Source organism: Mirounga leonina, unplaced genomic scaffold, assembly GCF_011800145.1.
Source record: "Mirounga leonina isolate KUSES-001 unplaced genomic scaffold, KU_Mleo_1.0 Mir_366, whole genome shotgun sequence".
Classification (NCBI taxonomy): domain Eukaryota; kingdom Metazoa; phylum Chordata; class Mammalia; order Carnivora; family Phocidae; genus Mirounga; species Mirounga leonina.
Window position 1 is genome coordinate 9,425,773 of NW_023270709.1, and position 27,200 is coordinate 9,452,972.

The 27,200-nt window shown below is 48.1% G+C and overlaps 1 protein-coding gene across 12 annotated transcripts in view; it reads left to right on the top strand.

Annotated features, from left to right (window-relative positions):
• The window catches only part of RREB1 (ras responsive element binding protein 1), a 155,226-nt gene that overhangs the window by 70,380 nt on the left and 57,646 nt on the right, over positions 1 to 27,200 (top strand). For 7 of the 12 annotated variants that reach the window (XM_035030798.1, XM_035030801.1, XM_035030800.1 and 4 more), the window contains 4 exons: positions 14,313 to 14,432; positions 17,963 to 18,932; positions 23,931 to 24,020; positions 25,423 to 25,586. In XM_035030798.1, coding sequence (XP_034886689.1) covers positions 18,762 to 18,932; positions 23,931 to 24,020; positions 25,423 to 25,586 — 425 coding nt within the window. In that variant the 5' untranslated portion in view covers positions 14,313 to 14,432; positions 17,963 to 18,761. Of the gene's footprint in view, positions 1 to 12,747; positions 14,189 to 14,312; positions 14,433 to 16,722; positions 18,933 to 23,930; positions 24,021 to 25,422; positions 25,587 to 27,200 lie in introns of those variants that run through there. The other 5 variants (XM_035030806.1, XM_035030808.1, XM_035030804.1 and 2 more) reach the window with 4 other exon arrangements.

Sequence of the window (27,200 nt, forward strand, 5' to 3'; positions counted from 1 at the left end):
TCCCATGTTTGTACACATTGACCTTCATGTTGGAGGTGGGACCAGGTCTGAGCAGGTTTGGGGTGGATGGGGCATGGTGGTGATGACTCACCGAGAAGTCCGTCTGGCTTAGGAGATGTCCCTCTGTTGTTGGTTTCATGGGTGATTTCCCTTTATGCATTGAAACTCAGATGAATACCGGGAAGAATGAAAACTCAAAGCAAAGTGTATTACTTCTGGGATCAGCTCACTCCCTTCTCATGCCTGCAGGTAAAACCATACCAGATCATCTTTATTCCTGCTCTAGGGCTTAAAAAACCCAGGAAGCAAACAAATGAAGGACAATAATCTAGTAACCCAAGATTACTGAAAAAAAAAAACACAAAAAACCATAAACTTATGCTGTCCAGTACAACAGCTGGTAGCCACATGTGGCTATTTAAATTAAATTTAAGTAAAATTTAAAAACGGAGTTCCTTAGTTAACATTAATCTCCGTTCAAGCACTCAGTGGCCACGTGTGGTTAGCGGTTACCATATTGGGCTGTGCAGACAGAGGCCATTTTCATTGTTGGAGAACTTTCACCTGGACTTCACTGTTCTAGATCCTGTCAATTCCATAGAAGTTTGCCCCAGTATCTAACACGTGAGTTTTATACACTAGGCTCTTGGAAAGAGAGAGGAGGATGGATTTTGTTATTCTCTTGTTTTACATGTGGTACAGTTTTGTGTAGACTTGTAACCTGGGAGTTAAGGCTCCTTATGCCCTTCCCCCAGCGTCAGCAGCTCATGTCAGTGTTCATTAGCAGAGTCAATTTGACAGTGAATACTTCTATTTACATGGCTCCATATGTTATGTATTCCATTCAAGCATGAATGTTTCATCTTCCTGTGCCTGGCGGCCCCCTGCCCGCCTTTCCCACCTCCTCCAGAACCTTCTTTCTTGCCCATCTACTCCTTTCCTGGCTTTGGACATGTGAGGTTTTCTCTGGAGCTGAACTTTTCTCTTCATCCTGCTACTGGAGAACCAGTCCCTTCCTGCCGTACTCTCTTTATGCTCTCCTTGTACTGGGGATTTTTTCTCCATCTCCGTTAACTGCCTTGCCACCCAGTCTGGTGCCAGTGTAGGAAGCCCGGCATCTCCCTCGTCCTCATCCTCCATCCACAGCTGGGTCCGGCCCTTGGTGATGTCTTCCTGGATCCCATGCTCCTCCTGTCTGTTCCTGGTATAGCAGTGGCCTCCTGACTGGGTTACACACCTCTAATTATCCGTTTCTTAAGCTACTGTCAAGAGCTTTTAAAAATATGGATATGATTATTTCATCCCAGGATTTTTTTAAAGAGGGGGTGGGCCTTCGGTGGGTTCTCATAGCCACAGGATGAAGCCCATCCCCCGTAGATGGAGCTTTGAAACCAGCACAGTTTGCCACCGCATCTTTGCCCTCCCCCCCGTTCCACTTTCACTCCTGTCAAATGATGCACTGGTACATATAGTGTGATGATGGCTCCCAAGGGTTTTGTTTTCAGCGGCCAGGAACTCAAGGCAAAACTTTGGCGGGTACACACAGGGGATGGCCTTTTTTTTTTTTTCCCCTTTTGCCAAAAAGAAATCACCATTAATAACCAGTCTCAGCCATCTCCTATCCTTATTGTCTCATTTTAAAAGGAGGCACCTGAACCTCAGAAAAGAACGCATTCAGCATTGTGAGTATCTCAGCAAATCGAATGCTTTTCCTTGTTTTGCTCGAGAAGGGTGAAAATGGAGGCTTGTAGCGGCGAGTGCTTTCATGACACCAGGGACCATCCCGACCTCCTGGGTCTCCATGCATTTCCTTCCCTTTCCTACTGGGCTGCCCTGTCTTCTGAAAGCCAGATCTTTAAGCTCATGTTTGCTTTTGCCCTACTGCCCTCACACTTGATGACTTACGCCTCGGGAACCTTGCAGCCCTAAAGTGCTTGGCTCATGATTCGCTTTCCCTTGGATTGGAATTTATCTCCTTGTGCCCTGTCTCCTCGATCTCTAGGCCGGGGGCTCTGTCGTGCAGCTCCTGGTGGTTCTCACATCTGGGAGCTTCGTAGACTTAAGATCTGAGAATGGCCACCATCCTATTTCAGGTTTTCCAGACTGATACCAAATCTCACTCCACATTGAGGGCACGAAGAGAGTATAGAACATCTTCAACAATGAATTTTAACCCTTTGCAGAGAACCCACATTTTCTGCGCACTCTCCTGGACTTTGGCTTGAGGTCACGGAAAGCAGCAAGGGGTGAGCCTGGAAGTCAGACCCCAGGAGACTAAGGAGACTCATTTTTTAAAGTGAAACCTGTCTGGTGGCTAAAGCCATAGAAATGATAAAGTACGGAGAAGCTGTGAAAGTTCTGGGCCTGGTAACTTTGGTGGATTAATGCGTCCCTTGGTTTTCTCTTTCTCCAAGCTAAAAAAATTTAAAGGAGCATTTGCCTAATGCGAATAATTATATTTGACTATAAATTTGGGTTGTACAGAATACGTGACTCTCACCAGTAGCACAGTACTTTCGAGATCTTTATGTCAGATAGAACTGGAATTACTTTGCAGATCTGTCTTCCAAACTCCAGTCCTATTGAATGAATCTTGGCTGATAGGATTAAAAAAAAATCATCACAATTAGTAGCTTCTTGTGGGTGAAACCCTAAAAGGATTATTCTTGCCTTGGCCAGAGCATAACGTTAGGGGTTAACTACAAGGAATAAAGAGATGGTAGAGTTTTTTTCCCCCACATCTCTGTCTCGCAAACAGCATTTTTCCTATAGTCAGGTAGCAGATGGTTGTATAATCTCTTAGGCTTTCTCCCCTCCCCGCCTTAGGAAAACTCTGTTTCCAGATTGGGAACATGCCAGGATGTCACTGGCCTCTAAAAGAGTTTATGGAAAAGTGTCAGTTACAATTCCAGATCTGTTAGGCAACCAGGGCCACGCTCCGGAGTTCTGTTTTGACTTCTGCATTGTAGTTGTGGGTCCGGCAGAGCATGAAATTGGGTTTGTGTGAACATGTGCATGCCTGGGTGTAGGGGACTGCGTTTTCTTTCCAGAATCGTAATGAAGCATCTGAAAAGGTCTCTGAGAAAGTTTCCTCGGGCATATTCCGTGAGCAGGGTAGATGCCCTTGTTTCGCAAGTTTTCGCTTCTGTCTGTACAGGTTGTTCTGACTTCATGGCTGGGAGGAAATGGAGGACGTCGCAGAGTGCCTGCTGTTTGGCCCGTGGGGCCGAGCCAGGGAGCTGGCACCTGTTCTCCGACCGGCCAACGACAGGGCCGAGCCCCATGGCAGCAGGAGGGGGGCCGCACAGAGTGCAACCTCCTGCATTTTGCATGGGGCCCGCGTGGCTGAGCTGGTTTATTAAGAGCACGCTCTTGTTTATTATCCGGGCCTCATCAAGAGAGAGATCCTAAAGATACTGGCTCTGCCTTGGAATGATGGCACAGAAATTTGTGTTGCAAATGTAACATATAGCCTGGCTTCCGTCACTCATTGGCCACTGGTCTCCCCAGGCCTTGCTTACTGTCATCACTCCACAGCCTCCCTCCCTCCCCCTGCCCTCTCCCAACCCCCTTTCCTGGGAGATTGTGAGGGGCTAAGGGGTACTTAGGCAAGGAAGTTTTTCTTCTTTATAGTTGACTTTGTAAAGACTTTTCCTATACTCCAGGAACCCTGGTGGACTGTTTGAAACATCTGATCTTATCATTCTCTGAAACCGTTAACCTCACACATGCTGGTGTGATGCCAAGAAAATGGAACCCCCGGCCTCGAATGGCAGGGAGTCAGGGTCCTCTGTGCTCTCTGATGGGTGAACTCCTGGTCGTCCCATCCCATAGGTGGCATGCGGTCCCACCACTGCCTGGATCCTCTGCGAAATGGGAGTTTGCTGCCATGGCCAACCTTGGATGTTCGCAGGAATGCTCATGGTGTTCCGCAGCAGGTGGAAGTGCTTTTGAGCCAGGACCTACGCCTCCCAGCAGAACTGAGTCTCATACGCAGTTAGGCCTAGAAGGACATTAGAGGTCATGGCCTGTCCTCATGCTACAGACGAGGGGTGCTGTGTATCCCAGGCTTATGCAGGGAAGTACGTGACATACCACTCTGTGTTCCAGTGGCAAAAGGATGGGATTAAATGCCACTGAATTATTATAATAATAACAGTGTAAACTCAAGAGTTTAACTTGAGCTACCGTAAGTAACACCTAGGGTTTCTGGATTTTTCACAAAGGTGGCTCTTACATTTGCTGCGGACAAGAAGCAAATACATACGTGAGCCTGGAAAGTGAGTTCCCTTTCTTGGAAGCAGTAAGCCTCCCACACCGAGGCACGGGGAGTCCTGGTACATTGGACTCGGAGGCTTTCAAGGTTGGAGCTGAAATGGCTGCTGGGTAGGTGTTGCTCAGGCATTGTTCCAAGGTTCTGGAGGCCAGTAATATTTTAAACAAGTCAAACAGCCCCTCGGAGGGCGCTGCAGGAAATCCAGCCCTTGGCTTCATGTTGTTGCGTGGTCAGCGGGAGATAAAAGGGCGGACTGTTGGAGGCGAGGCCCCTCCTATCACTGGATGGTGAACTGTTAAGGGAAGATAAAAGGAAAGAGTAGGGATGTTCTTTTTGAACAACACGAGGATGCCTTTATCACAGGCATTCAAGTAAAATGAAACAGGTGAGCGGAGGGATCCTCAACTTTATGACTGCAAGTGGACTGAAGAGCTCTATTCGAGAAACGGGGTTTCACAGCACACAAACAATTTTGTGCCAAAATATGGGTAGAGGCCAGTCTTTTTTCAGCTGAAATCCCCACTTGACTGGGGACGTTTGTGCTATATACTGCTTAAGTTAATTGGGCATGCACTGGGGTCTCTAAACTTTGTGCTCCAGAAATTTTCCCTGTGGGGGCTATCTCACCCATGGGGACCCGAGGGACGCGTCAGGCCCTTCTGGGACTGAGCAGATGTGCAGAATGTCCCTGCACGCCGCGTGCCCGGGTCTGCCAGCAAGGCCCCACGGCCCAGGACTGTGTCTGATTTCTCGCCGCTGGATCTCCTCTTAGGCTCACTGCAGGTGCTGGCTGAGCGCTCATTCAACTGGTGCTGATCTCCCCCTTTGAGATCGTCCTTCCTGCTCTTTGGGAGGGAAGTTTAGGGGCTTGCAGCAGGTTCCTAGGGGTCAGGGTGGGGCTTGTCGTGCGAGCCCACACTGAAGAGCCTGGGCATGCTCAGTGCCCCCGTGTGTGCAGTGTGCTTGGGGCACTTGATGCTTGTTTCGGACCCCGCTGGGCTGTGGGGCTCAGCCCTTTGTGCTGGGGCCACAGCAGCACAATTAGACACCCCAGGGAGTGCAGTTGTCGGGAATCACCCTCCTGGCGGCCCAGGGCAGGAACACCAAGGGGGCCTGTGGGGCTCCGACTTCCTCCAGGACCCCCGCTCATCTCCCCGTACGGAAGCCGGCCTCCCGAGGTGCCTCTGCTGGGCCGCTCCTTAGGGCTGGGGCTGGGGTTCTGGCGCCACGTGGCACCTGCCTTCCCAGCGCCCCATCCTGCCCCTGAGTAGCTTCTTGGTTTGGGCTCAGCGTACTTAAAGAAAAACCACTTGCTTGCTAATGTTTTTGAGCGGTTGGCTGGCGATAAACACTTACCAACTGCTTATATTTGTTTTTCTTCATAGACAGACGGGTGAATACTTTTTTAGAGGCAAAAGCGAGGGGAAAAAGGTCATCCGTTAGAGGGCATAGAGGGCAGGCCATGGAGCGCCCGGTAGCTTGGGCACAGTACAGTCATTCTCAGCTGACGGTTGGTGATGTCTGATCACCCACTGTGAAATGTTGACCACAGCCGACCACTTTTCCAGTGGGCGAGGAAAGACATGATCTCCTTCCACTGCCTTCTCTGAAGCGTTTCGGAACAACGCTTTCGTCTCCCACAAAGCAGTTCTGGCTTTATAAGGGCTGTCCGCCTGAAACGTCCCGAATTCTGGGAGTTTGAAGCCCAGATCTGAGGTTCCCCATCTGCCCTGGGGGCTGCTTAGCGTGCATCCAGCCCCTCCTCCGGGGGAGGGAAAGTGGAGAATCCTGTTTCTGCAGCCCCTTTACCCAAGCATGTCTGAAAGGGCAGCCCCGCAACCTCAGGGCCTGTGAAAGAGTTGCAGGATATTGCCTAAAACTCTCTGCAAACGGCTACTGAACTTTACTCCAGCCTCCTCCTCCTCCATGCTGTAAATGTGATTACAGGCACCCAGACCCACTTGAGAGGAGTGTCTGGGGCCCGTGGCTGGGTGTCAGCTGCGCTGCACTCAGTTTGCACAGCTGGGAGGGAAGAGGAGCAGAAGAACTGGGGAAGAGTGCGCCAGGGCCCGGTGGGAGCCCGCCGTGCCAGCTTCCTTGATTAAGCAAATGCAGAGCTGCCCAGGATTTGTTTCGGCAGCGAACTGAATGAAGCTGGAGGGGTTTTATTTCCTGCTCTCCCTACTACGTTGCGAGTCCAGGAGCGCTGCTCTCTCTGCCCTTTATTGTTACTGAGATTGCATCCGTGATAAGCTAAATTATCTTTCCGCCTTAAACTTGGGGGCTGGAATGGAAATTTTTAAAGATCCTCAAACTGACCCCGGCCGTGACAGTGTTGGCGGTAGGGCTAGCCCATGGATGAATCTAGGAGTTGGGGGGAGTTGGCGCAGGGGTTAGGGAAGCTGGGACATCGGGAGCTAAACGGCGTAACACCCATAGATAGCTGGTGTCGGCGGGCGCTGTACCCCCTGTGAAGTGTCCTAGTACCTATTCCTTCGATTGATTTCTGTACCATGAGAGCAGTATGGCTAGCTTCCTTTTCTGGATGTGAGCTGAGGTTCAGGGACTTAAAGTTGCTCCACCTCTTCCATGTACAGAAATTTGAAAGTCAAAAGGATGATCTGATAGGGTCTCTCACCCACTGCAAAACTGCAGGTGTGGTTATTCAGCCTCTGCTTGCATACTTCCAGGGACAGCAGGCTCATTACGTTATTGGGGCCTCGTTGGGCAGTGCTAGTTGTTCAGAGCTCTGTATAAAGGATTATGGGGTCCCAGACCTGCTTCTTTGTGCAAATGTCGTTCGAGCTGTGGTGGACACATGAGAAGAGTGTACGCGCGTTTCCCCCCCCCCCCCCCCCCCATGTGCAAGGCCTTCAAGGTGTCTCCCGTTATTTCTCTTGAATGGGCTGAACATGTCCGGTTCCTTCAGCCATTTCTTGTTTTCCCCCTGACTTGGTTTCCCAGTGCTTGTGGCCCTTCTCTGAATGGTTTTTCCATGATCATCATTGTGGTGCAGAGGAAGGTCTAAGAGTTTTGGAGTTGACAACCCTGGGCTAGAATCCCAGCCCTGCTCCTTAGGAGCTGCTTAATAGCTAGCAGATAACCTCATCATTGCCTTACAAGGTTTGGGGAAGGATTAAATATATGTAAAGTACCCCACACATTTTCCAGCCCAGAGTCTATGTCACAAAGGGTTAATGCCCCCTAGTTAATAGGGAAGGAGGTACTCTGAAAGACATGTAATCGGATATACCCTAGGCCTCTGACATACCCTTATATAAATCCTGTTTTCTCTTATAGCAATAGTCTTCTTCTCTGTTTTTAAATTCCTCAGTCAAGGTGGGATGTGGAGGCCTCTCCCCGCCCTTTCCTGATAAGCCAGCTGGGCCATGATCTTAGGGTGGGGTAGGGTGGGGGCTTCTCCATTCAATCTCTTGCAGGGAGACATCTGGCTTAGGCTAGAAGAGCCTCTCGTGCCCCCGGGGGTAGGTGACACTACCCAGGGGTTCGTCTGAGCCTCTGCCCAGCTTGAGTGCTCCCTTAGTTAGGCCCCCCTGGCTGCCCACCTCGTTCTCACCCGCTTCCTCAGGCAGAGTAGGGAACCAGGCACGTTTCTGCTACGTTGGGCAAGAAGATTATGAAATACCAGATCCCGGTGGCCAGTTTAGGAAAAGCCCAGCTCACCTGGAGAGAGAGGGACAGGGCCGCACCCCGCGGGCCCCTGGGCCCCCCTCCCGGAAGGCCAGGGCACTGGGGAGCAAATGGCTGCCATGTGGCAGCTGTCACTTGGCTTCGAGAGTCTGGTGGTAGTTGGATCCTGTCAGTAAGACGCGCTTCCCTCCGGGAGAAGAGTGGCAAGGCGTGGAGCCCACTTCTCCACAGTCTTAATGACTGACCCAGAAGCTTCGAAGCCGGACTTTGCCCCACTTCCTCCCTCTGAAGAAGCCAAGAGCCCTGTGGAGAAATACAGGAAGAAGAGTAGCATCCCACGGAAGGTTTCATAAACTAGCATGTTCCAGAAAATCGGTCCATCTTTCCAGTGGTTCGTATTTCAAATAGTAAATTTAATCTGACTTCGGCGGTTAAGTTTGGTAAGCAAGAACCCTGCCTTTTTAGCCAGTGCTCGCCTCCCTGCTGAAAGCGTGTGTCCTCTTACCATCAAAATGTCCAAGTGATTTGTATTTTTACGAGAGAAACTGCTTCCAGCATGGAACCTACCACTCCATTGAGCCGCTCCTCTCTGTCCATGCCCCCGCCCCCCCCATACTTTACTGAATACTGAAATGTTCCTTTACCTGAGGACAGTGAACCTTCCTTGGTCCGCAGCCTGTGGTATTCCTGGTATCCACGGGGGGCACCTGAAACCTGTCAGTGAGGGGCAGCCGCCCTCAGCTGGAGGAGTGATCTTGGCTCCCTTTGTCCCTCTCCATCCGAGGGTCCCATTAAGAGACACATCGCAGGAGACCGTGAGGTTGTTCTGAGGACAGTAGGACTTCTTTAGGGTTGCCTTCCCTCAGGGCTATCCTCTCTGACCATTCTTCTCACCTGCCCCCTTTGGGGGGCGCACATACTGCCCATGAGCAGCAGAGAAATTTGCGGGGCCCGTGGGGGTGTCCAGGACCACCAGAAGTCCTGGCTGCAGGGCTCGACCGTGGAGAATATCCCACAGCACCCTTCCCGGGAGTGACAGCTTGGCGAATGCCATTTGCTGGAGAGATGGCTTCGAGGGTCCAGAGTTTCCCTGAGGCCAGGCTGAGTGGTTTAGCTTATGGAGCACTGTAGGCTGGCCCTGCCTTGTCTGAAGTTCACATCTGACATGTCCCCATTCCTGAGCAGCTAAAATAGGCCCTGCATAGATTAACCCCCACCACGCACCCGTACATTCCTTCCTTCCTGTCTTTTCACTCATTGATTGATTGATTGATTGATTCATTCATTCATTCATAGTGGTGAATACAGCTAAAATTAGAACTGAGATCAGAGTTTCTAGCACCTTGATTTTTGCTCTGGGGCTGTGATAAAACAGTGGCTCCTTCCAAATCCTCGCAGAAGGAAAGTTTCTCAGGGAGATCCTTGGTTTTGTGTCAGCCTTCTTCCAGAATTCTCTGTAGAGATGAATGCTGGTTCTCAAGGCTGCATCAGAATCCCCTGAGAGCTAACATACAGACTGACGTAGTCGTTCTGGAGTGGGGCCCGAGCATCTGTATTTCTTTTTTCCTTTTGGTCTTACTGCAATGTCTTTGATATGAGTACTGTGTAAGTTTAAGGTGTACAGCATAATGACCTTACATATATTGAGAATCTGCATTTCTAGCAAAGGTCTGTGATGCCACCACATGGGGATTACACTTTGGGTTGGCCTGTGTGGGAGGGTCAGTAAGAGTTAATTTCTCACTGACTGGGTATTTCCTTCGCATGGTGTTTACTTCGTTTTTGCTCTATGCAGTTCTGCCTGCTCCCTCCCAACCCTCTGTGTTCCCCATCTCCTGCCCTCCCCCACTACTTCCCCCCACACAGACACCTTTTTGGAACCCCAGGACCTGAAAGTGTAGGCTTCCTGTCAGAGCTCCTCTCACTCCAGGCCTGCATTTCCATTTGCATGGAAGCAGAAGTGACCTAGAGGACATAGATGGCCTCTGAGCTCACATTGGTGGATCAGTTGGATCCAGCCACTCGGGCAGAACCGGGCTGTTCCGGATTTCAGGCAGAGCCTGGTGGCTTCCTTCCAGTTTCCTTCTCCTTGTAGAATTCAAGAGTGTAGAATATGGAGGCCCCCACCCCCCACCCCCCATCCCTTTGCACAGCAAAGGGCAGTGAGTGCTTACAAACTCCTGCCCTGTGCAGTGAACTTTTTAGTCTGAGGTGGGAGTTCAGCCGTGCATCCTGCCAGAGAGGGGAAGGTGGAGGTGAAGGTTTAAGGAGAGAGCTCCTTTCCCTGCCTAGAAAAAGGCAGAAACGCGAGGCCAGGTGCCGAGCAGTCTGGAAGGGCAGAAGTGACTCCGAGTATGATTGTGACAAGTCAGAGAAATGTGATTGAGGGAGTGCATCTGTTCTCCCAAGCCCTGTGCCAGGGTGGCAGATTTTGTCCAGAAGAAACTGAGCAGCATTTAGAAGCTGGATTCACTTTTCTCTACCACTGTGATCTTGGGGGCAGGTTGCTTAACCCCCTGCACCTTAGTTTCCTCATCTGCACAGTGGGACCAGTGCTCCTCGGGTGTGGCTAGGAGGATTCAGTGAGATACTGCACTTAACATGTGCCAAGTGACAGTCAAAATTCAGTAGCCGCCATCGACATCATTAGTTGTGTTAGTCCTAATATTGCAAAGTCAGAGTTTTGTAACCGAGAGCTTCAGGAATTCTCAGTGGGAACGACGGAGGCTTTGTGTGCAGAGTGGCCCCTGAGGGATCTCACTACTTCCTGTCGTCTTGAGGGGGTGAAAGGGGGTGGGGGGGATGATTTGGAGGCAGACCTTGGAAGGCAGCCCAATGGGAGGGCCCACATACCTGGTCTTAGCCGTCCCTCCTCACGCTGCGGGGAGGATGCAGAACTGACCAGAGCAGCTTACGGTGCCCAGGTCGGCCCAGCCTGCTTGAGTGTTCCATGGGACACTCCAAGGCCTCGTTCGACCAAAGCCCATGCCAGTGAGGGGGTAATGGTGACTTGCCTGGGTTGCTGCCCCGTGCAAGGCATAGACTGAGCCCATCGCCAGGAAACACATCAGCTTCCTGGAGCTCAGAACACCATCACAGCTGTCAGCCTTCACAGGAGGCCATCCTGGTTAGAGGAAATGGGTTTGCCCCGAGCTTTGCAGGCCAGGGAGAACGGGCGTCGCCATGGTGCGACATCTCGTCTGGTTCCTTTTGTCCCCAGCCTAGCTAAGACTGAGGGAAGAGTGTTTTCCTTTCTGACTTAGCCCATTCTAAGAGAGACGTCCTTGCTACTTGTAAAGCTCCCTAGGAGCTAGAGCACTTTAGTCGCTGAACTCCTCTTAACTCAGACTCTTTGAGCCTGTCCTGGGTTGGCCCGAACAGGCCAGCTAGACTGTTCACTAGGCGGTTCCAATCAGCGGGTCAACCATCCCAAGTATTTGTGGACGTCTGTTAGGCTCAGCAGCGTGGCTCTCCCGGGCCCCGTGTTGTAAATTTCCCTATTATAGCATCCGCGGGCCTCTACTGTCATCCTAGGCATCTAACTTACCCCCATCTGTCCTGCAGGCCTTTAGGACAGATTTTAGATTTCACTGAAGAATCCTTTGGGCTTTCAGAAGCTGAGAAGCTTTGTTTCTAGACCATCTTCCTTTTTATCTTTCATCTCCCCTTTGCTATCTCGTTGGACCTGGAGACAGGCTCCTTAATCTTTTCTTTCTGGCTTTACATAGCATTGTCCCTTATCTCCTCAGGGGCCAGGGGCTGGAGGCCGGCCTTCCCTGCCCCCTCATCCTCACAGATGGACCTCTGCCCTCTCCAGTCATCCTGCTTCCATTGGATCTGGGCAGAGCCTGTGTGGGAATGCAAACTCCGAAGTTCAGCATCCTCCCAGGGGGAGTCCTAAGACCCACCCCTCCAAATTCCCAGGCTGTGCTTCTCACATTGCCCTGCAGGAGTCACCTTCCAGGACACAGCCTCTCCTGATCTGGTCTTTTTTTCCCCCTTTTTCCTTCTTCTTCTCTCTGCCCCACCCCCCTGAGGCAATGGTGATAGGGGTGAGGGGTATCTTGAATTTTCTGCCAAGGACTACGCTGTACTTTTCCACTTGCTGAGTTCTAGGAATCCCTCAGACCTGGTAGAACCCCAAACAGACAGGGTAGTGACTCTTGTTACTCAGCTTTAATTGCAGGGCATCCTCAACATTCAAATCCCTTCCATCCAAGATCAGAAGATGGAAGTTTCAGGGTCAAGTGTGTTGGGTTGGCGCTCTCCCACTCTGGTTACCGGTGTGTACTGAGGAGATTGATTACTTGGTGGACTTTTTAAATAAGGGGAGGGAACAAGTTCAAGTGTTAATGAGAGTCTTAGTTATTATATTCTGGAAAGTTTAAATTCCAGAGACTCACCTCTCTGATGTGTGTTTTTAATAATTATATATAGAACTATAAGTCACCCTACTTATTTGGAGATTGTGGTAGTTTCTAGAAAACAATGGAGCTGTCCCTCTCCAGACTTTCTGCCTATTACGATTTGCTGTGAGGGGTACCTGGGTGGCTCACTCGGGTAAGCGTCTGACTTTGGCTCAGCCAGTCATGATTTCAGGGTCCTGGGATCTGGCCCCTTGTTGGGCTCCCTGCTCAGCGGGGAGTCTGCTTCTCCCTCTCCTTCCGCCCCTCCCCCCACTCATGTTCTTTCTTTCTTGCTCTCCCTCTCTCAAATAAATAAAATCTTTTAAAAAATTGTTTAAAATTTGCTGTGAATTAAGAAATGAATAATAACAGAGGGAAATCTGGCTTGTTTTTTGTGGGTTTTTGTTTTTTTTTTTTTCCTTCCACAGTGTTTCACTTCACCCTAGGCATCTTTAAGTTTGGGTGGGGATGATCTGAAAGGATGTTTTGTGCATTTCTAAAACCTCATGGGACTTTTAATAAGCTTGACTTGATTCATAGTTTAAAGGAAGGTGGGTTATATGTCAAATAAAAACAGGATTCTTATCCTGCTTACCCCCAGGATGAGTTTCTGGGGTCCCTGAAGTCTTGATGCTGAAGGGAAATGTTGGGGGTAGGTAGCGTATGTGCATTTTCCTGTGGAACGGTCCATAATTTTTTTTTTTTTTTTTTTTTTTTATCAGACCCTTAAGGAGGTTCTTGCCCATACCAAACCGTTGAGAATTACTGGGGTAGTAACAAGGATTCCTCAAGGCTTACAAGGTCTCGGTCCCATCCGGGGGCTATCCCTATGAGTCACTCCTTGTTTCTTGGCTCAAAATCCAAAGAACCTTGCAAAAGGAGAAGGGGCAGAAGAGAAAAGATGGAGAATTGAGACAATGAGGTGTAGAGTGTTCACATGTCAGAAATCTCCGTTGGTGGCACTTTCTCCCCGCAACTGACCAGTCCAGCAGGGGGCTTGCCTGCCCGAGGTGCTCCGGAACCCGGCGCCGACAAAGCTGAGTAACATTCAAGATGATAACTGGGCGTGTGACCTGATTGAGCAGCTTTCCTCCAGACGCTCCGAAAGGGGATAAAAATGAGAAAATGGGCCAAGCCAAGTGTTTCTCGAGACAGGCTTTGTCTGTGTGGCGGTTTGATTTACGTCCTCCGGTCTCCCACTTGGGCACTCCTCAGTTCAGGGGGATGGCGTTTTCAGAAACAGAGAATGTGGCTGAACACTGCAGCTCTGGGAAAGGCTGGGGAAAGCTGCATTCCAGGGCGGCCAGCTTTCTCCCAGGGCAGGCATTGGAGACCCCTGGCCCCCCCAGAGCAGACTTGCTCCAACTCTTGGTGGGGGGGCATGTGTCACTTGAGAAGTTTTCTGTATCCTCCCTACAGTAAAGGAGAAGATGCGCGCTTGGTCCTCTCTGAACGGTCGTGGGCACTTCCCCTGTCACTCAGGAGAAGGTCTACTCAACTGTCCTTCACATTAAGGGACTGTTTGGTTCCATGTTGTTCACTCTCTCCAACTGTCTCCTTTCCCCTCCCTTGCTGATAGCACTTAGTGCTGTCTTCTTCTTGGCTGCCCTTGAAACCGGAAGTGCATCAGCAGCTGCTGGTAACATGCCCTGAGATGCCCAGAGCTCCGCCTGGGGCCAGCGGTCCGAGCTGCTCTCATGCGGTGTGGTGCCCAGTGCACCCCACACGTGGGGCGTGCTTCAGGGGGTTCCTGTCTGTCCGAGGCACACTGGACTCCGGTGGCCCTGGCTCACATGCTGATGAGTGGCTCTGGGAGGAATCTGCCTGGGAGCTGGAAGCTTGCTTATGCACGCGGGTGGGGATGGGAAACGTTCCGTTGTCCTTGTGACTCCCGGTGTTAAGTGGAGAAAAAGATACAGAGGACGGGATCATTTCTGGTCTTGACTCTCCCTTCACGTCACCTTTTCTCATTTGCGCAGGTTGCTTCAGCTCCGTGCTCCAGAGGTGGTAGCTTTGACGTGTGACCCTGCCCACGTCTGGGCTCCAGCCGCGCCAGCCCCTCAGTAAGGAGGGCCAGCTTGATAAGACGACGAAAACAGGTCAGTTAAACTTGATTGACTTTCCTGGAGTCACAATAACTTGGAGTGTTGAGTCTTCCTTTCCCTTCCCCTCCCTTCCCCACATTCCCTATGAAGTTGCCCTTTTTCTTCCCCCTGATCCTCCTGAGGCTTTGATGCAAAACCACAGTGAAATTGTAGCCCTGAATTGCTAGCCCTTCCTGATGCAGCGGGTCTGAAGTGTGGGATGAGGAATCGCAAAGAGGGTCGAGTGTTGGTTTCACAGGAAGCAGTGTTTCAGACACCCCTGTTCCCTGCTCCGCCTCACCCCTCCCCCCCTCCGCCAAATTCAGACTGTTTGTGTTAAAAACTGGAACTCCAGGCAAGTCCACTTGGCCATGTCAATGAAGATGACGACTTCTTTTCTTATCCATGATTTGGGAACTTAACCTGGGCTCCCAGCCCTCTCTGGTTCCAGTTGGAGTACACTGTATTAGAATGGGGCCAGTGATTTTAATTTTGTTTATTGTCATCATTTTATTGTTGTTGTTATTTGCTATCCCCCAGTAGTGGGGCTGATGTGTAGGATGGTATCAGGGAGCAAAGGAAAGAACGAAGATACCAAGACTATTAATATCCATAAAGAAAAATATGTTTTGTAAATGGACCTTAAGCTGTGCAACTTCTCTATCATCCCTGAGGTCAAACCTCAGAAGTTTTAGGTTGGTTAGTTTGGCTTATTGCCCCGGTATAGTCCAGCGTAGATAGAATTAACTAATACTGGCCAACCGGCCTCTGGTTAAATTAGTGCACAGATGTGCCTTAATGCTAAGGTGGATTTTTTTTTTCCCCATAACCTGGAACAATGAGCTACCTTTTTTTTTTTTAAAAAAAAAAAAAGAGAGATTTATTTATTTATTTATTTATTTATTTATTTATTTATTTATTTGACAGAGACACAGCGAGAGAGGGAACACAAGCAGGGGGAGTGGAAGAGGGAGAAGCAGGCTTCCCACTGAGCAGGGAGCCCCATGCAGGGGCTCGATCCCAGGACCCCGGGATCATGACCTGACCATGACGCTTAACGACTGAGCCACCCAGGCGCCCCTCGCCCCCTTTTTAAGATTTTATTTATTTGACAGAGACACAGCGAGAGAGGGAACACAAGCAGGGGGAGTGGGAGAGGGAGAAGCAGGCTTCCCGCTGAGCAGGGAGCCCCATGCAGGGGCTCGATCCCAGGACCCCGGGATCATGACCTGACCATGACGCTTAACGACTGAGCCACCCAGGCGCCCCAACAATGAGCTACCTTATTTTATACCGGGTCCTTTCCCTTCTTCCCTGTTACATCCTCCCAGAGGGAGAAAGAACTCAAGTATAAGATGCAAGAGCAAACAGGAGTAAAAACCTTTAGCTCCTTGGGGCTGGCGTGGGTTGCTTCTGAAACAGCTTTTCAGGGATGCGTCTAATAACTGTGCTCTTCTTTTCAGTGTAGTCGGCGGGTTCTTTTTGCTAACTGCACTTTCTGATCAGAGATGAAAAGTCTCTATTAAAAAAATATATTGCTACTTACATGTATACAAGGTAAAGGAAGTAAATGTCCATGATCTTGGTAGTGTCATGCTTTACACTTCCATCCCCAAGGAGGAAGTAAATGTAGCAAATGTTTTCCTGTCCAGACAAAATGGGAAACAACAAGTTTGCATGGCTTTTCTTCTTTTCCAACTGGGATAAGCCTTTGCAACGTTCAGCCCTTATGTTGTTTAGTACCAAGGCTATGGTTAGGTATTGTGTATTGAAGACACTTGGGTGTTTGCAAGAATCTGTTTGATGTTATAATGACGGTAAAGAAAATTCTTACTAGTAATGTGGCTCTGTTACATGAATATATTTTTTGATTTTATATTTATAATTTTAATTTTCATGTTGACTATGTCTTCGCTGTCCATTTTCTTTCCCTACTCAATGATAGAATTAGAATATAATTTTTACAACTTACAATTTTACATTTCGTCCTAGAGGTGTTTAACCTATTCCCATATTTCAGTAAACTACCACATTTTTCTTTCCTAAGTATAGTATGAGAACAAAAGCAAGATTATCTTCTAAAGTCTTCCTGTAAACCGCTAGAAAGGTTAACTTTCTTTTTACTGACATAACGTAATTACAATAAAGAATTATGGTCAGCTATTTTATAATTTTTTTTTTTTTTTTAAGATTTTATTTATTTATTTGACAGAGAGAGACACAGCGAGAGAGGGAACACAAGCAGGGGGAGTGGGAGGGGGAGAAGCAGGCTTCCCGCCGAGCAGGGAGCCCGACGCGGGACTCGATCCCGGGACTCCAGGATCACGACCTGAGCCGAAGGCAGTCGCTTAACCAACTGAGCCACCCAGGCGCCCTGAGGCACATTTTTTAATGGCCTCCTTGCATGGCGACACCTCACAGGGCAGCAGTTTGGTTTTTTCTTTAATTTTGGATGTAGCTCTTCGCCCTTCGTGGGAAAGGTGTGTGGGGTTCGGCTCGGTCAGGTTATCTTCAGTTGCATGTTTCGGCAGCTAGTCCTTTTACTTACCATTTGGAAACCCGTTACCACCCTGTCTTCAAAATGTCTGTCCACAAGGGAGGCACATTTTGTCTCTTGGCTAGAGAAGTACTGTTCCTGAGACTCTCTTTGGCTCTTCTGGTAAGATTTCAGCTTGAGACTTCTCAGCTGACGGCAGCATCACTTAATAAAGTTGTATCCCCAGGTTCTTCCCACTGTGTTGCTGGACACATTTGTAGCTGCTCTGGGTGTTACCATTTGTCATATCCTAGGTCACATCCCCTTGAAGTTGGAGGAGGAAACCACAAGAAATCATGTTCTTTCTGGTGGTGTTTCTAAGCCTTCACTTGGCTGCTGAGATAAGGAGCTTGATCTTTGACTACAAGTCCAATTGAGGCATGCTGTGGGATAACAGGATATGTGGCTTACAGGCGGGGCTCTGGCTCTGGAATATCTTCCCAGATCAAATGAGGGAAGTAGTTTAACCTGCAGACTTATTTCTGGCCATACCTATAGCCGTGGTCAGGTATGGAACTAGAAAAGGCTACATGTCCATGAGCCGTGGGTGTTCCATTTGGTCATTCTGTTCATGTCACCAGGTTTCTTTTTAGGTCTGACCTAATACCTTCTAGACCATGAGACTTCCGTGAGTTCCTTTCCTGCCTTATCTTCGGTCAGTTTTAGGTAGAGGCGGGAAGGGGGGTCAAGTGGGAGTCTTGATTGCTTGTGGGGGGCGGGGGTGTAGGGTATGAAGGAAAATTCAGTGTGGGTGAGCCCCAGAAAGTAAAATACCACAAAATCGTTTTGGCTGTTGGGAGTGAGGGTGACAGCCTGTAGGGAACATCAGTTAAAGGTTGAAAAAACAACCACAGAATGTGGTTTTGGAAGGATGACCTAAAATCGCCTCCCTTTTGTGTATTCTCCTGAATAGAGTGGCCTGAGATTACGACAAATACATGGTTTCAGTTTTTTCTTCCCGAAATGAAAAGACATTCACTGAATCTTTTTGCCTTTGCTTCCCTTCCAGTGTCAACAAGTGATACAAGAGAAGAAAAAAAAAGAAGCGAACGCAGACTCCTTTCCTACTCCACGTGGATGATAGCTATAGCAGGGGAAAGTCTCATAGTGTATCAGTTGGGGCAGAAAATGGAGGTAATCGGCAGTCGGGGCTGGGTTCTTCTGTCCACTTTCTGGGGTATAGGTGCATTACCTACTTGTATATTTTAAGCAACAGTCTTTTTTTATGTTGATTTGAAATTTGGTTATAAATCTGATAGGATTGGCTTCTCAGTTGTCTTCTACAGTTTGGGCTCTGGGCTCCCCTGTAAAATCACCGTATTGTAAGCAGTGGAGTTAAGTGAGACCCGATGATCCTCCTTAGTTGTTAAGTCTAGAACATTCATACAGTAGTAAATGAGTTAGGGTTATGAGGAGGGGGCTGGCCAAACGTCAGCTCCCTGGGCTTTCCTAATTGTTGGCTTAGCCTCTCCCGCTCTGCCTAACGAGAGAATAAGAAAAGCCGAGAGACCTGCGTCTGCTGGTTTCGGGGGTTGTGTCGGTGCATCCGCTCAGAAAGGAAGCGAGGTTATCAGTCTCTGGCATGACAATGCCTCATTCGCATGAAAGCTTAAGTCATTTTGGGCACGAGCATCAGCTTGAACCGAAGAAGGAGGGTTTTAGGTGTTTTGACCTGACTCACGGTTATGGTAGCCATGGCCAGTGCCCCTTGGCTCTGACAGACGCTAAACCTCACAGTGACCAACGCAGCGATTTCCGATTTTCAGTTCTATGACAGAGGCTTCTTAGAAGCTTAAACCTTTGACCCAATGACGTCAAGTTCGCCCATTGGCTTGGAAGGTTCAGACTTGTCTTCCGTCAACACCATGATGTCAGCGGTAATGAGTGTAGGGAAGGTCGCCGAGAATGGCGGGAGCCCCCAGAGCACCAAGTCCCCCACGAAGCCTCCAGGACCAAATCGGATTGGCAGAAGGAACCAGGTAAGTTTTTGTGTACTAGCTGGTGACATCTGGTGGCTTCAGTCTATGAGAACGGTGGGAGAAGGATGTTCGCTTGAGCCCCAGCTTCCTAGGCGAAAACCTTGGACGTGTTCAGAACTAAACACATACCGAGAAGCTTCAAGAGTGAACTTTTCAGGGCTTATGTCCGTTTCCTTTCATGGAGAAAATTTTCTCCGCTGTGGTGTCAGTATTGGTGGAAGCATCCTTATTCTCTGCCCTGTAGTTTGATTCGATTGCAAGCTTTCTTCACGTGATGGCCAAGACAAAGAACTTGACTTACTCCTCTACTGTGATGTGGTTCGTTTCTTTACACAGCTGGTTAATTGGGTTTTCGAAGCCGCCTCCTTGATTTTTTTTTTTTTTTAACTGTCTTCAGATTAGGTAGCAAATTAAGTACTAGTTTTGCTGGATCTCCCATCCACTTTCCATCCTTGACAAAGCACAGAATGTGGTTCCAGAAAATTCCACGTGAGATGTGATTTAGTCCTTTTGAATTTTTAGTGGGCATCGGATCAGGAGGAGTGGGAAAGAGGAAGTGGGTGGGCCAGGATTGGAAGGACTAATTAATGTCTTAACAAAAGTCCGAGTCTCCTCCATTCGGAAGTAAGATGGATCTTTTGATTAACGTACCCTTGGGGCACGTGAAAAGTTGTCGCTCTTCTGTTAGCAACACATTCAGCGAAACTCCAGGAGTAAGGCAGAAGGTGAGTAGTTCTCATTTCTTCTCTGAATCTATGTAATCCCAACTGATGACTCCACATTGAATTTTTGGTTGAACTTAATGGGTTTATACCAAATCCTCGGGGGAAGAGGCAGTCTTCTGAGTTAATCTCCATTATCAGGGATGGACCAGAAAGTAAACCTGTTGGGCTTTTGTGAATTCATTTTCTATTTTGTTAATAATCCTCCAGTGACTGTCCTTAGACAGAATTGTCTGAGCACCATCTATGATGGTTTTCTATAAACTCTTAGAACGTTAATCAAGGCTTTTGACACAACCTGTCTTCCAGGAAAAGTCATACCAGCCTAAAATTCCTCCTGCAGCGTAGGAGAAGGGTCCATTCGCTCACATCTTCCCCACGGCTGAAGACTTGGCAGGGTTCAGTGATAACGTAGGGTCAGAGCATTGATACCTTTTTCTCTCTTTTTTCCCTTGTCTCTGCCTGCCTCCCTTCCTATGGGTACCTGAGAAAATACTCAGCCTGTATGACTGTGGCCTGAGTCAAGAAGGAGCGCTAGCTCTGGGAAGAAAAGGTTTATTTCCACTCTCATGTGACTGTCCGTCCATCCATCTATCTGTCCATCTTTCCATCCACCCACCCATTTCACAAATATATACTTCTGGCCAGGTACTGCTCCAGGTGCCAGGCATTTTGGGATGAACAAGATACATAAGGTCACTGTCTCCTCATCCTTCTGTGTTTGACCAAGAGAAAGTGGCGTGGGTAGTGACGAGCCCAGAGTTTCCCCGGCATAGGTTGGGTTGACCCAGGTCCAGGCTCTGGTCCCTTCCCGGTGGTTCAGAGACCGTGGGGAGAACCATAGAGCATGACCAGTAGCACCTCCTTCCCTGCATGGTGAGTGGAGGGGACTCTGCGGGCAAACGGTACAAGTGTACCTGAGCCTTTCTCATCTACTTCCCATGTCCTCCCGGGTTCCTCAGGGCACTGGCTTAGTGTCGGACAGGGAGGTCTGGGCCACAGGGACTGTAGGAAGACTGTGCATTAAAGACACCAGAGCACAGCTGCGGAGAGGGAATGCATCATCCTTACCTGTGAGCGGACGGGGAAGGCTGAGAGCAGGAGCCTGGAGAGCGAAGTCCCATCAGCGCTAGCACCGAGTTCCAGGACAGATTAGCCACAGCAGGATGCCGACAAGGGTGCCAGATTGTTTCATTATGGAATGGTTAGTTATCACATTAGCTGCTAATTTTATCTGTCAGCTCAGGAAGTCTGCTCCTTCCACCGGCTCAGCTGCAAGAACTGGATTCACAGTTCTCCGGCAGGGCTGTTCTCTTTTCTCTTGGGCTGGTTTGCAAAAATTAAATCTGAGTCCAGAGATTTATTTCTCCCAGACTGCTGTGGATTCTGTAGATCTGCTTCAGGGTCTGCTGCCTGCCACTGCCAAGCCTCAGAGAAGGTTTGGGTTCCGGTTTGTGATAAACACTGGACTCAGTGCCAGAGAGTCCAGGGAGCTACTCAGTATGTCTAGTATCTACCTCGAAGTGAATGCAAAATGGTTGTTTGTTGTTGTTGTTGTTTTTAGGATTTTATTTATTTATATGAGGTAGCATGACAGGGGAGCGGGGAGCGGCAGGAAGAGGGAGAAGCAGAAGACTCCCCGCTGAGCAGGGAGCCCAATGTGGGGCTTGATCCCAGGACCCTGGGATCATGACCTGAGCCGAAGGCAGATGCTTAACCGACTGAGCCACCCAGGTGTCCCCGCAAGATGGTTTTTTAAAAAATCTGCTGCCTCAGGAGGCTGGCCACACGGATGCCTGGCTTTTTAACATTTATTGACATCTTACCAGTGAATTTTTCTTTAAAAAATCTTTTTTAATGTATTTTATTACTAATCTAATAATTGAACAAAAATACCCCAGAGACTGAGTTTTGGCCCCGCTACGAGACCTCCCTCGTTATTATAGTGAGTACTCTTATTTTTGTTGTGAATACTTCTGTTTCTGGTGTTTCTGTTTGGTGCTTCTTGGCCAGCTCCATTCTGATGGGAGTTGGACGGACCGAGGACGAGTGACTTCACGCACCTCACGCCCCTGGGAGGACGGAAGGGCATGGGTGACTGGATGAGACTGTGGCGGCGCTTTTCCACTGTCTCTGGGTTAATCAACTTCCTTAGACCTCATACCTGTCTTTTTTTTTTTTTTAATTTGAGAGCGAAAACATGTGTAGCGTACCTCATCCTCGGCCCCAATGCCACCCATGAGAAAAGCATTTGTAGCGCTTAAAATGAGGCCTGTTAGACTTCACCGAGGAGATGCCATCCTAGACATCCTCATGCATCCACTCCACCCCGTCTGCCGTATGGTGCCATTTGTTTTTATAGTCTTCAGGGTGACTAGTATTTTCATCATGTCTCACGAGCCAGCCACGAGGGTGTTTCCTGTCTGTGCCTTGGGGTTCATCCTTTTTTGTGTTCAGACTTCCAGAGCATAGGCCTATATGGCACAGCTGGCCTGAGTTGGACTCCTGGGTCTGCTACTTCACGGTTCTCTCCTTTGGGACACATTGCTTGCCTCTCTGTACCTGTTTCCTCATCCAGAAAATGGGATCTGTAATAGTGGTTGTGAAAAACCTGACATTTCCACGGGTCGAGTTGAGCACATAGTTAAGTGTTCAAGGATGGGTTTTATTGGCAAAGAACAAAAACTCATTCAAATGAGTAAAGTAAAAAGAGGTCTGTTGAAGGAAGCCTAAGGGTCCAGCCTTAGAGATGGTGCCATCCCCTCTCTCCGGCTCCCTGGTCTCGCACTTCCCTGAGGACTGATGTCCTCCCCAGCTGCATTCTCATGGCTTGGGCTTGCCACGGTGCTCAGCCCAGGCCTAGGGCTACAGGAACTTTCTTTCTTTTTTGAAGATTTTTTTTTTTAAATTTATTCATTTGAGAGAGAGAGAGCGTGTGCGCACAAGCAGGGGGAGGGGCAGAGGGAGAAGCAGGCTCCCTGCTGAGCAGAGAGCCTGACTCTGGGCTCCATCCCAGGACCCTGAGATCATCACCTGAGCCAAAGGTAGACGTTTAACCGACTGAACCTCCCAGGCACCCCTACATGAACTTCCAGCTCAGGTGTTCATGATCACCTAAGGGGGTAGCTTAGTCACCCCCAAACCTGGGTACATATGAGCAACTCCTGGGGAGCTTATGAAACAAGTTGATTTCTGGGGTACAACCCCCACCCCCATTTTGATTCAGCAGGTCATGAATCTGGTTTAGAATTCTAGTTCAGAAAAGCTGCCCGGGTGATTCTGCTGATCAGTGGGAAACCCCCTGATCTCGGTCTCTAAGCATCTCAATTTCAGATTCCTGGGACAGGTGTCCAAGCCTTGATCCTATTGGTTTTGGGGATGAGGACACACAGACTGTGGTGCTTAGGGACCGTGTGGGTGAGGAGGGCGACTCTTCATGAGTTATCTGGAAAGAGGAGCCATAGCATATGGCTAGTGATGAAGGAGCACGTCCCTTTCCTTACAAAGGTAAAAATCTGTTGCTTGAAGGAAGCCTGTCCCATGTGTTTTGAGGGAACATAAAATGAGCCACCTCACCAAGTCGTGAGCTGGTTCTTTTGTCACCCTCTGTGGAAGTCTTTATTTTGGGTTGTCATTCCCTGTCACGGTTTGGGAAAGGGCAGCATTCTCATTCTTACTACTTATGAGTGGTGTCAGGCAGGTGCAGGCAGCAAGTAAGAGGGTCCCGTTGATGCCTCTTGGCCGCACAGCTGGGCACTGAAGCCTTGCCTTGTTGGGTGGATGGGGTTTTGTTAGGAGAACTGTGCTTGGGGCACTCAAGCCCAGGTAGAAAATCGTGACTGGAGCTGCCTAGCTAGGGCTTGGGGAGAAATGTATTCCATTTCTAGCTCTGCTGTGACTTGAGCCTTGATTTTTTGGGGGGGGGGGGGGTTCATCACTGATGATTAATGCAATGGTGTTTGATAAAAACACTAATATTTATTGAATACTTACCCTGTACCAGGCACTATTCCAGTGCTTTGTGTGTGTTAATTGATTGAATCCTCATCTCAGTGCAATGTGGTAGATGCTGTTATTTTTCCCATTTGACACCTGAGGAAACAGGGCAGACAGGACCGTGACTTACCCAGGCTCATACCCAGACAGGCTCTGGAGCCCATGTTCTCAGCTGATTTATTGCTCTGGCTCTTGAGATGCAGGTGCTTACATCAGAAACAAGAGACACTGGCTTAACTGTGCATTGAACTTGATTTTCCCTTGTATTATGTCTTTTCAGGAAACGAAGGAGGAGAAGTCTTCCTATAACTGTCCCCTGTGTGAAAAGATTTGCACTACACAGCACCAGCTAACCATGCACATCCGTCAGGTTTGCTGCCGATTTTCTATTTCTGTTTGAAATCATTCTTCATTAAGAGAGGGCAGTTTGATCTCAGCGGATGAATTGTGTCTGTACTCCATTTAGATTTACTATTTGAACCATCTTGAGGGGCGGTTATGAAATAAGTCTTGTGTGTCCACGTTACTCTGACCAGAATCCCAGGTCAACGTAGAATACCTTTTCAGACGTCGGCCAACATCTCGCTAACTGACCACATACAACAGAAGACCTTTTGTCATATGTGACTTGTCAGTTTGAACCAAGTTTCTTCACAGTACAGTGAGATCGTAGATGGAGCCCCCTATCCCTTATATGGCTATAAACTTGTATTATGCAGCAGGGAATTTGGGATTTCTTTGGGCTTCTATATTAGGACATTTATCCTCCTCTCTTGCCTGCTGTGTCGTGACAAAGTATAGTTGAATCTAGTACAATGAAGGACTGAATATATATATACACACACACATATATATATTGAATATATATACACACATATATATTGAATATATATATGTACATGTATATATTGAATATATATATATACACGTATATATATTGGATATATATATACACATATATATGTATGTATATATTTGGAGTGGGAATGGGTAATTTTTTAAAATTTTTCCTTTCCATCATTTCCTTAATCCCCATCCTCTATTACCCCCATCCCCCACCTACCTCCCCCTGATAACCATCAGTTTGTTCTCTAGAGTTAAGAGTCTATTTCTTGGTTTGTCTCTCTCTTTTTGTTCCCTTTGTTCATTTGTTTTGTTTCTTAAATTCCGCATATGAGTGAGAAGGATTGACGATATTAAAATCATAACATGGTACTGAGTAATACCATCATTTAGTAACTTGGGTTTGGATAGAAATGTTCCTTCTTTTAACATCTTCCAGAGGCCAGAACTCCAAACTGTGCAGGTTTCAGTTCTCTTTCTCTGACAGCAGGACTGAGTCAGCGAACTAGAAGAATGGACGTGGCCTTAATGTGAAGACCATATTTCATGGTAGCTTCGTAGTCGAGGGTCCTTCTGCTCCTGTGAATATATGTGCTCAGTTAATCTCTGTGTGTCTCCAAGAAAGACCTGCAAAGGCTCCACCTTTCTCTGAGCCTTGCATACGTGTTTTTCAAAACTGGAACACGAAAGAGGAAGAAGATCATACAAAATAGTTGTTTGCCTGTGTTCCCGACAGATTTTTGACATTTGGGAAGATACTTAAAATGACAGAAAAAAATATCAGAGAAGCTGTACTGAGTGTTTTCTTGTTTTGGTTTTGTTTGGGGTTTTGTTTGTTTGCTTGTTTGTATAAAGCTCTGACTTTGCATTTTATAATCAAGTTTTGACCCATCCTTCTAAGTGACCCCTGTGATGATCGCTTTCCCCAGCATAACACGGACACTGGAGGGGCAGACCATTCGTGCAGCATCTGTGGGAAGTCGCTGAGTTCGGCCAGCTCCCTGGACCGCCACATGCTGGTGCACTCTGGCGAGAGGCCGTACAAATGTACTGTGTGCGGCCAGTCATTCACCACCAATGGGAACATGCACAGGTGGGTGAGGGCTGCTGTCTGGAGGTTGACAAAAAGCACAGTGGCCTCGAGGCCATCAGGGGACTTGCCTAAAGGCCTGAGAGCTCTTGGCATCTGTGCGCTGTTTGGAGAAGTCGGAGATGGTTTTGTGGCTCCTGCATGCTCTCTCTGGTGTATTGGACGTGTCTAGCTGTGGGAAACAGAAGTACCTGGGCGAGGTCTTTGGCCTTTGGGGATCTTCAGGACGAAACACAGAGTCCTTCCCTCTCTGCCAGGTGGAGTTTCTTTGTTTGGGTGCCAGAGGTGGGCAGCTTATCAGATACAGAGGAAGCCTCAAGGAGTAGCATAGTAACCCTTGCCTCTGAAAAACTGTTTGCATATGCCTACCAGATTCCCTGCAGCCCTTCTCCTTGCAAAAAGTTTCTGGGGCCTTTGAATAAATAGTTAGGTGGCCTGGGCTTGGAACTTCAGGATAAGATAGGATAAAATGAAGAAAAAGAAGATCTGATAAATGCCAGGAATTTACTTCCTGAGGGAAAAAGCAGCTCACTCCAAAGTGGGAGAGAGCTCAGTGGTGGGCATATTAAAATTTTGTGGGACAAACAAATAGAAAATATACTTTGTAGAAAAATTACACAGGTTTTGAGGGGTTAGAACAAAAAGACTTTTTTTAATGCTCATTTTATTTTTTCCATAAACATTTTAAGAATTATGGGACTCTAGGGAGGATTTTTAAAGGGACTCAAAAATTTTCACCTTGGAAAATCAGACTATTTTTCTTTTTCTTTTTTTTTTTTTTTAAGATTTTATTTATTCATTTGAGACACAGAGATAGAGAAAGCATGAGCAGGGGGAGAGGGAGAAGCAGGCTCCCCGCTGAGCCAGGAGCCCGATGTAGGGCTCGATCCCAGGACCCTGGGATCATGACCTGAGCCGAAGGCAGATGCTTAACCATCTGAGCCACCCATGCACCCCTATTTTTATTTTTCTATATTCCCTTCCAGGTGTTATGCTGCTTTCTTTTTAAAAATTGACTAACCTATTTTTTTTTCTTTTTTACATACTTGTTTCAAAAGAAAACTTTATATAGTTACTTGACTATCTAGCAGTAGTAAAATGGGGCGGGCCAGTTTATTCCACCTAAAACCGTTTTGTGAACTGCTGAGGTATAGCTGGGACACACTGGAATAGTGGCAAATCTCAGGCTCTTGGAATTAGGAACCTCATGTCAAATCTCAACTCTGCCACTTGTAAGTTTTCCGTTCTTGAGCAAGTTACTTAACCTTTGTGCCTCATTTTCTTCCTCACTGGAACGAGATTTTTAAGTAGTATCCACTTCATTGGAGAGGGATGAGGGTTAGAGGATAATGAGTTTTGCACACAGTCGAGGCCCACGGTAAGCACTCGGTAAATGTTATCTATCTTTAATGTTTGCGTTTCTAAGTAATGCCGCAATCATCTAAAGCCTGTGGATTTCTCAGTCTGAACTCCTGGAAGTAAGGTACAGGGTGACTTTACGAAAGGTATCAGTGTGTTGGAGATTTTTTTACAAAGTATTTTACTTTTTTTTCTTTGCATATACATTTCAGTCCTCCTTGCCCCTCACCTCCTCCTAGGAGTGTCTTGGGGTACAAA